Source organism: Actinia tenebrosa, unplaced genomic scaffold (assembly GCF_029948245.1).
Source record: "Actinia tenebrosa isolate PJP-AT-01 unplaced genomic scaffold, QUT_ActTen_1.0 PGA_scaffold7__59_contigs__length_16204524, whole genome shotgun sequence".
In the NCBI taxonomy this organism is placed as follows: domain Eukaryota; kingdom Metazoa; phylum Cnidaria; class Anthozoa; order Actiniaria; family Actiniidae; genus Actinia; species Actinia tenebrosa.
In genome coordinates, this window is record NW_028292584.1 from 3,268,865 (window position 1) to 3,278,318 (window position 9,454).

Consider the following 9,454-nt stretch of genomic DNA (forward strand, 5'->3'; position numbering starts at 1 on the left):
TATCCTGTAATTCGATAGATCTTTTCGTTATAAGGATGTAGCCAAAACACTAGCTACTTAAAGTGTAGGTTTAGATGCACGAACGATTATTTTCTTGTATAATAGATTTGCCATCCTAGAAATATGATAAGGCTAAAGATAAAGATAACTAACCGCTTTTAATTGCCATTTGAGCATCGAACTTTGCTGCTATAAGCATGACATTAAACTTCATTGAACTATACCGAGTAAGAAGTGCGTGACACCGCATGAAAAAATATTTTAAAAGCTTAAATAAAACGAAAACGTGCATTAACAAGAATAACTAAACTTGGGCAAACCTGCAATGAAACTTCAAGAAACTGTCAAACGATGTATAGATTTAATTTTAGTAACAGACTCAAGACAGGAAAAGACTTATATGGATATCGACCAGTCTGTCTGTCGAAAACTCACGAGTACTATGACAATATTATGGGCGTCTTCAGGGAAGACCTCGAGTGACCCTTCCATATACCAACCTTGAACGACCTTCAGAATTCTGTGAAACCCAATATTTTTATCGTAAAAAGATTTTTTTCGTTTTGACGACACGAAAGCTTCTTTTTTAGCAAGAACGATTTGGATAATAAACTGAGACGTAAACTTGAAAATGTAAGTAATACAGTAAACTTACTGTCTATCTTGGAATGGCAACATCAAAAATCTTGTCAAACTTTTTTTTTCAGAATAATTTTTTTTGAATTTATTTCTTTTAGTTACGGTCTTAGGTAAAGATCTTATGTAAGCACAGGTAAGTAAAAATTGATTGTTATATTATTATTGTTATTTTGGGGTGTTTTATTGTGCCATGATGTAAATAAGCGATGACGTGTCACGTGTCCCGATTCGTCTTTTAGTCGTCGTGTTCACTTCGAGTCACATGACATACGCAATGCAAAATCAACGTCTCGTATGGTCCAGTAGTTTAGAGCACATTTTCATCAACTTTTTTGTGCCAGGAGGGTCCAAAGTGCAGGTTTTTATAACTCTGTACAGTGCAGAAGACTTACGTATTGCTTTGATTGCTTGTGATTAGATTAAAGTCCAGTTTATCGCGTGGAAACGCTGTCAATGAGTGTAAACTTGGAGAATGGGATCAAGCAAGAGAGTGGAGGTACGTAAGCTTAAATGGTAGATGTCGAGAAGTTTTCCATCAGTTGTGTGTTGTTCTTTGAACTGTCAAGACTTATCAGCCTCTAGATATATTCACCCGACATCTGTGTACTGAGCTAGGATGTTTTTTGTTTCAGTTGATGAAGGAGAGGGCAATGGATTGTGTTTGATATGTGGGGATAAGGCTACAGGAAAGCACTACGGTGCCTCGAGTTGTGATGGTTGCAAGGGTTTCTTTCGTCGAAGTGTGCGGAAAAACCACGTTTACTCCTGCCGATTTCAAAGACTTTGTGTTATAGACAAGGACAAGAGGAATCAATGTCGGTTCTGTCGACTCAAGAAATGTTTTCGAGCAGGAATGAAAAAAGAAGGTAAAATATGAGCTTTTAAATAGTTAAAGATATAAATATCGTGACCGAAATATACAATGTGAAAATTATATACAAACAATATTCTTAATAAAGCCTTTCTTTTTCTGAATATTTCATATCCAGCTGCTAAAATCCTAGCAGTATTATGTTTATTTTTAAACAGGATAAAAAGTAAGCTTATGATAATTTATTTTCAATCTAAAGAGAGTTTTCTCATTGTTTGGATTATGTGTGTGCCACGATAACTTTTGTTGTGCAATAATATCGTCTTGTAAATACATAATTTTCAGCACTTTTGGATTCGAAAAGACATATTCTACTATTCTTGCCAATGGAAATAATATCTATCTTAAAGTGTTGAAATGTTATAAGAGTTTGTCAAGTTTCTATTCAAAGATATCCACGCTAATATTGATATTCTTTAGATTTTGATATCAATAATTATCTATTTAAAAAACATAATACAAAGTCGTTTGTGTTTTGAAAATAGTGATTTGTGTAAGATATTGATTGTAAGAAATTTTACCAAGCGTCTCTAAATTTTAGAAAGCTGTTTTGTTTTTGTTAGGCTATCATTTGTGGTTCTGAAGCATGCATGAATGCATTCATAATGACCCTAGTGAGAGCTGCACACTTGGAGTAAAGCTATTTTGCATAAACTATATTACTATTTTATTACGTTCATTTAGGCCCAAGGCAATATTGAATCATAACAATTGATAATTACTTTAAGAAACCTAAACTGGCATTATGGAAAGTTGAAATAAAGTTCATATATCTATCTGTGTCTCAAAAACGTATTAAACATATTTGGACATGAGTCTAGTAATTTTAAATGAAATCTTTAACTGGTATCCTACTATTTTTTTTCAATTTATATACTCTATATTTTTGTGTTACCAGTTCCTTAGCCTGTACGCTTTTGATTGACAGCTCAAAAGTCACACTTCACACTTCGATAAATTTATATAAACAGTGAAAAATTACAGTACATGTTGTAATCCACATTCTACTACATGCATTATGAATGAAGTTTTGCAGATGGCATATTGCTATTATATACATATTAAGACGCTCCTTTAATTACTATTCCGGCATGAAAGATACTTCAAGGCAATCTCTCTGACGCCATTGTTTACATTTTGCTTCATAGGCATAAGCAAACAAAAGATTTTTTTGTTAGTATTTTTGTACCAAATAAAATAATGCTTGTTGGCGAATTTGTTTATACCACATCTACAAAGCAATCATGGTACCCACGTACGACAACATTCCCAAAATGATAATATTTTAGGAAAATATTTATTGATATTTCTAATGACTAGTTTTGCCCTCGCTGGCACAGTCATGAATATTTGGCTTATTCAAGAGTAAGCATTTTTGTTTATATGATACATCAAGTGTATGATGTCTATATTTACTTCTTATCTTTTGAACAATAGTAAAAGGTTTGCCAAGAGGAATGTTGCTCCGAGGTTATTGTCAATAGAATAAATATTGATAAGGTGTGATATTATTTCAGCTGTGCCTTTACTTTGCATGCCAATAGTGCTTTTTTGTATGAATGAGAAAATAATGATAAAGGAAATTCAGAGCTGTAATGTAGCATTACTGTAGCATACCTTAACCAAATTGAATGTAAAGGCATTTCAATGTTATTACCAGTCATACCATGTACGTGCTGTAAGTCAGTACCATGTGTTTGGCACTAACACCAAAAACCCTTATTTCTCCATAACTTCATTTGATAATCTGGTAACTATAACTAATGACAAAAGTAAGTTTGTGTATTAAAATAAACAAAATGTTTGAGTTGAGCATGCTTTTGTCCTCTGATAGAAACATATGCTAAATATGATGTAAGTGCTCTGTCCTCTGATAGAGACATGCTAAATACAATGTAAGTGCTACTACTGTAAATAGACCTCTTTAGCTTCCTATGCAAATCACCAATTTCAGATCACATGACATTCCCTTGAGAATTGTTCTTTTATGATGAACATGTTTGTGAAGAAAAAATAAATAAGATATAGCAGTGGTATTGCCACAGAGTGGCTCTTCATTCACTAACATAAGCCAGTTCATAGTTTAAGAATTTCTTTCAGTGCGCATCTGATTTTATCCCAAATTTCTCTTCTTCTTTTGTCTAAACCTTTTTTTGTTCATAATTAAACAAAAGAATATGCATGTGCAGTGGAATCGATCCTTAAACTATGAACTTGCTTATTCCAAGTTGGTTTTTGCAGAGGTAGGAAAAATATTTACACATCAAAGAATCAACTTCCAAGAGTGGCATTTCATGGTCTGAAATGTGCATGACAAACAATGACACTAAATAGGTCTATTGCAAAGGAAAGAGAAATGTTGAACAATTGTAGAAGATTTTTTTTCATTCTCTTTTCTTCTTTTTCCCAGCTGTACAAAATGAGAGAGATTCCATTTCTAAAAAACCTAAAGAAGAGGAAAAGAAATATGGCATCACTACACAAACACTGTTGTCAGCAGAAATCCTGTCCAGACCAGCAACATCTCCTCCAGGTTTGTTTATTTTATGGACAATTATTATAATCTTAGATTTCATTTACAGCACTAGTTGGGGTTTAATAACATTGGCATGGAACTCTTTACCCTAGCATATCTAAGACTTACCTTTTCCGTCTCCATCTTACTTGTGAACACTAGCATTTTACCTACATATAGTTCATTTATTTTTTCTTAGTTTTGTCGTTTTTTAGATTTTGTAAGCGCATTGAGATTTTTAAATGCACTCATCAAGCACGTCCTATTATTGTTATTAATTAGCCAACCATAATCACAATAATTATTGCCAAGTTTCTTTCTTTGATCAGCGAATAAATCTCTGGTTGGCACAGTAAAGACTATTATTCTTTGTTTGCACATGACTTCATAGCTGTCATCTTGGTTGAATTTAGCAAAAGGCCTGTCAATGAATTCTTTTGTTATATCAGCCAACATGGCCGCCTTGTCTGTTGTTATTTGACTTCCTTGGGAATGATTGAAAATTAGCAATAAATTATAGCTTACATCACAGCCACTAGCACTATAATGGGGGTGTTGTATTAATGGTGACAATATTGTGTAGTATTTTATGAACATTGGTGCATTGTTGGTTGCAGAATTATGAATATTACTGGCATTTTTATAGTAATAATAATAAATCTTTATTAGGGTTATTTAACACCTACAAATTTATCCTGAAAGAAGATAATGACTTAAGTCTTCTATTTCTAGATTCTATTAGCTTAGAAAGAGAAGCAAATTACCACGATATCTGTGAATCTATGCGACAACAACTTCTCATCTTAGTCGACTGGGCCAAACACTTGCCTTGTTTTTGTGAGCTTGAACTTGATGACCAAGTTGCTTTGCTACGGGCTCATGCTATGGAACATTTAGTCCTGGGAGTCTCTCGAAGATCTCTTGGGCTTAAAGACGTGTTATTACTAGGAACAGATCTTGTAATCCCAAGATCAGCTGGGGACCCAGATGTACGGAGAATAGCTGCACGAATCCTTGATGAAATAGCTTTACCAATGCGACAGTTAAAAATTGATGATACAGAGTTTGCTTGTCTTAAGGCAATAGTATTCTTCAACCCTGGTAAGGATTTTTTTGCATATTTTTATTCTAAATAATCATTTGGTAACTTTTACATTTTTGTGAAAAATCAAGTTTCGAATTATTTCAAAAATATTCACTAAAAAGTTCACTTTACCATACTATTTTTACACTTTTTTTTTGTATCTTGAACATTATGTTTTGCATGGCGCGTATAATTATCATGTTATTTTCTTGTAGCCATATTTGCCATGCATTTAATTTGTGCAAAAAATCCTCACACTTGAGGTTTCATTTCAGATGCAAAAGGCTTGGGAAATTCACAGAAGATCAAAGCACTACGATTTGAAATCCAAACGACGCTAGAAGATTACATAAGTGACCATCAATATGACTGCAGGGGAAAGTTTGGTGAAATGCTGTTATTATTACCAACATTGCAAAGCATTGCATTGCAAATGACTGAACAGCTTCAGATTGCAAGACTTTTTGGTGTGGCTAAAGTTGATAGTCTACTTCAAGAGATGTTATTAGGAGGTAAGAACAGTACAGTTTTAACATGATTTATATAAGTGTCCTGTTATATTGAACCTTCTGGGGACAAGGGAAGAATTCCTCTTTGTCCTCACCTGCAGGTGATGTGACAACAATGATTTCGTTTTCCATAATCAGCGGTGTTTTCCAGGTGCAGGGGATTAGCCCACAGCCCAACCCCCAACTGGAGGACCAGTGCAGGATGATTCTTTTGTTCGGCAGGAATATATCACTCCAGCTGACATAGCTCTAGGGGTCATAGAGACACCTAAATTGCCCCATCACAATAAGGTGGTGATACTTTCGGAACAGCCTGGGGGCCAGATAAAAGGCTCAAAATAATTTGGGTTAGAGATACCCAGGGTGAAGTTGTAGTGATGCAAGCATGCAGGATGCGGTCTCAAGCTTAAGACAGCAGGAAGTTGAGATAATGGGATTCCACCTTAAGAAAATTATGACAGCAATAGTAGCTTTTCAAGCAGCATCTCAAATTCATCATTTATTATTTTCATTTATGGGTAGCATGGAAGGCATATGCTGATTAGGCAGCATCCTTCACCACTGTGGTTCCAAAAGTTTGGGTCCCTGGCTCGAGCCCTTCCAACACCATATGTGAATTGAGGTTGTCTGATATGTTGTTCTCTCCTATGCTATGAGTATTATCTCCAGGTTCTCCGGTTTTTCCCATCTGTAAAAAGCACAAATGAGCTGAGCGTTTTGTGCATAGGACATTGAATGGTAGTGTGTACTGTAGTGGTACATTTAGTGGTAGTGTGTGTGAGTGAAAAGTGTCCCCAATTAGTGCTAAAGAGCTAGAACCACTGGACAGCTAAATAAAGATATTTATTAAATTATTCCTACTGTAAGTGGTTGGACATGACTTACTGTTTTTGTTTATTTAACCTGAACTAACCCCAAAGTGAACCAACTACTTACCGACTGCTAGTGTAAGATATTAATTATTGTATTAATTTTATAGGTACGAACATAAATGAACAGTTTGATCCAACAACAATGTCTATTGCACCCTCACCAGACAGTGCATCCTCCCCTGAGGCGGCAATTACTTCGCCTCCACCAGAACATTTATTTCCAGCAGCATTTCCTGGTATGACAACAACACCTTTAACTATCACACCTGGTCTCTTCTCTTTACCAACTGAAACCACCGTAGCTGGTATAGCTAATGTACTTCCCTCTATATCAGTTGCTGGAATCCAACAACAACAACAACTTCAGCAGCATCAACAACACCCACAACAACAACCTTATCATACCGAACAATCATCAACACAAACAAGATTAAAAACTGAATTTTTGCAAGATCCTGGGTCGAACAAAAATGGTTCTTTGATCCAATGATAGAAAATACAAGTTGCTCAAAACTTTGAGAATAAGAAGCGTTATAAATAGAATGACAGGATTTTGCTAAATGAGAGATGACATTACTACGGGAAAAAAGGTTCTAAACTCTAATATTTTCATACTTTAATACAAAGAGAATTCATCATCATGATACATGTACAATACTGATTATTTGATAGATAGTGAATTCAATCACTTATATTCAATCATACGTTTAGTCCAGGAAGTCAAAGCCACACAGTACTTATCATAATGCATGTAGATAGCTACAGCCTTGTATAATTATTTAGGAATGCTTAGTGCCTGTCGTAGCTTAAGATTAATATTGCCTGCAATTGCTGCGGTCCATACTCTTAATAATGCTAAACAAGGAATATCAACATGTTTAAAACTCACAATTCAGAGGTACAACAAGAACAGTAAAATATTTGAACACAGCAAAGTTTTAACAAAGTATGGACAATGGAGGAATGCATTTACAGTAAGGACACTCAGACCTTGAACACTTACAGTGATTCTCAATCATACGTGCAAAATTGGAACTTTTTTCAAGACATAATAGAGTCTTGGTGGACACCAATCAGAGTGTTTTCATGACATTGTCAGAAAACACAAAGCTTTTAAGAGCATGTGCCTATGGAATGTCATGGAAATGCATTGATTGACGTCCACCAAAACCTACTTCAATGGCAAATGGTATGATTTCACTCGTGTGATTGAGAAGCGCTGAAATGTTTTGTGTCACTATTTTAAAATGATTTATTGTGATCCCTTGGTGTATTTGACCTCAATTAATAAAGAGGGTTTGAAACCATAGAAATTCAGGAAATAATTACCTGGAGTAAAGATGGAAGTATTCATAGTTCAAGTGTCCTCACTATAAACTATGTAATTTTTAATATCAAAACAACAATTGGAAACAGTTGTTGCTAATGACTGTATTCAAACTAAGCTTGCAGAAAGAACTGTTTCTAATAGTTGTTGATGGCAGACAAATGTTTGCTTGTAATTTGGCGCTAATTGTAGGGACATCATAGATTCCTTGCAAGCTATTCCTAATGCAGATCAATTTGAAGAAGAAAGCAATATCATGAGAGTATGCATTCTTAGTAGCTAACGCCCTTCAAATTGAGGCACTCTAGGAATAGACCCTTTTCGAGTTCCAAATTACCACTGTGTTTCTTGATTACAGACTCATTTGCTCAGTCTAAGCCTCGAATCAGTTTCTAATTACTCGCAAATACCAACGGTAAAGTAAAGAATGCACAAGTTCAACAATACGAACACTTTGAAACTTGACGGAACTTGACTGGAAAACGTGAATATTCTTCACAACATCAAGGCTTAGCCTGAGCAAATGAGTCTGTAATCAAGAAACACAGCAGTAATTTGGAACTCGAAAAGGGTCTATTGCTGCATGGGGTCTGTATATCCCTAGGATGTGTGATATGGTAGCCAGGATATATAGATTGATCTTGTTCTTTCCCTCCTAAATTCTTAAATGTGCCATTGTGCTATAACTATAGAAATGGTGAATAACAAGTCAATAAAGACAGTAATGGCTGAAAATGTAAACATGTATTGCAAGAAAGTTTCAGACATTTTGTTGAAAAGCTTGTTTTTATGGCATTAAAGTGTTTACCAACTGAAGATAAGTTCATTCAAATCTATCAAATGAATACTAGTTATCATACTGAACAAGATCAAGTTATGTAACTATTTTTGTTGAAGTGCAGCTTTGCAAGTATATGCGGATAGAACTATGAAAGTCATGGCCATTTTGACCAAACTAGGTTTCCATGGATGACTAAATTATTGTGAAATCATAGTTTAAAAGTTTGGTGTTATATATCTTAGCACAGACAAAAGACTGTCTTAGCTTGGGTATAATGTTTTCTCATTTCAGAACACATTTCGTTCCCTTGAGAATAAATTCTTAGTTTGAGCTGTATCTCATCTGCAAGCATTAGAAATCATACTCTAGGGAATGACGTGGTCCAAGATGGGAAAACACTTCAAAACAGCCAAAGTAAAAGGGTTGATTGTACCAAAGTGTTTTCCAAGTTGAACTTCAGCAATAGCAGATATAAAACTCCTAAGTTACTTTATACAAGTCAGCATCACTTTACACCTAATTATTTGTAGCTTTTTTGTATTTAATTATCAACATTATCAACAGTTGTGCAAATAGTTTAGCTTTAATGGGATCCTCTAATGAAATTATTTTTGATATAAAGTTAAAAATGAAAGGACAATTCTTTGATTTTGGGAACCAATTATAGTTACTTTATGAAAAACTATATTTTCCCTTTTTCATATGACAAAACCTTGCTTAAGATTGCATGATAATCTGATTCAATTAGCCATTTATCATTCTTAATAATTTATTCTAAATATTTTCTTTTGTGTAACAAAGTATTAAATGGTAACTATTTTCAAAACCATTTCAATTAAAAACAGGTCTTCCTTTT

The 9,454-nt window shown here is 34.4% G+C and overlaps 1 protein-coding gene across 3 annotated transcripts; it reads left to right on the forward strand.

Moving 5' to 3' along the window:
* The first annotated feature begins 919 nt into the window (after positions 1–919).
* Positions 920–8,562, forward strand: LOC116295805 (hepatocyte nuclear factor 4-gamma). Of its 3 annotated transcripts, none has more exons than XM_031703745.2 (6): positions 920–1,135; positions 1,272–1,505; positions 3,921–4,043; positions 4,758–5,126; positions 5,373–5,621; positions 6,598–8,562. In XM_031703745.2, exons 1-6 carry the CDS (start codon positions 1,093–1,095, stop codon positions 6,978–6,980), a joined length of 1,401 nt encoding a protein of 466 aa, XP_031559605.1. In that variant the 5' UTR covers positions 920–1,092; the 3' UTR covers positions 6,981–8,562. The 3 variants fall into 3 exon arrangements, with proteins under 3 accessions (XP_031559605.1, XP_031559613.1, XP_031559622.1); XM_031703753.2 differs by having other exon boundaries at positions 5,385–5,621; XM_031703762.2 differs by having other exon boundaries at positions 5,394–5,621.
* The last annotated feature ends 892 nt before the right edge of the window (positions 8,563–9,454 follow it).

Coding starts and splice junctions, on each gene's coding strand:
- LOC116295805 (XM_031703745.2), top strand. CDS start 1,093: ATGAGTGTAAACTTGGAGAATGGGATCAAGCAAGAGAGTGGAG. Junction 1,506..3,920: donor AGCAGGAATGAAAAAAGAAG/GTAAAATATGAG, acceptor TCTTTTTCCCAG/CTGTACAAAATGAGAGAGAT. Junction 4,044..4,757: donor ACCAGCAACATCTCCTCCAG/GTTTGTTTATTT, acceptor TTCTATTTCTAG/ATTCTATTAGCTTAGAAAGA.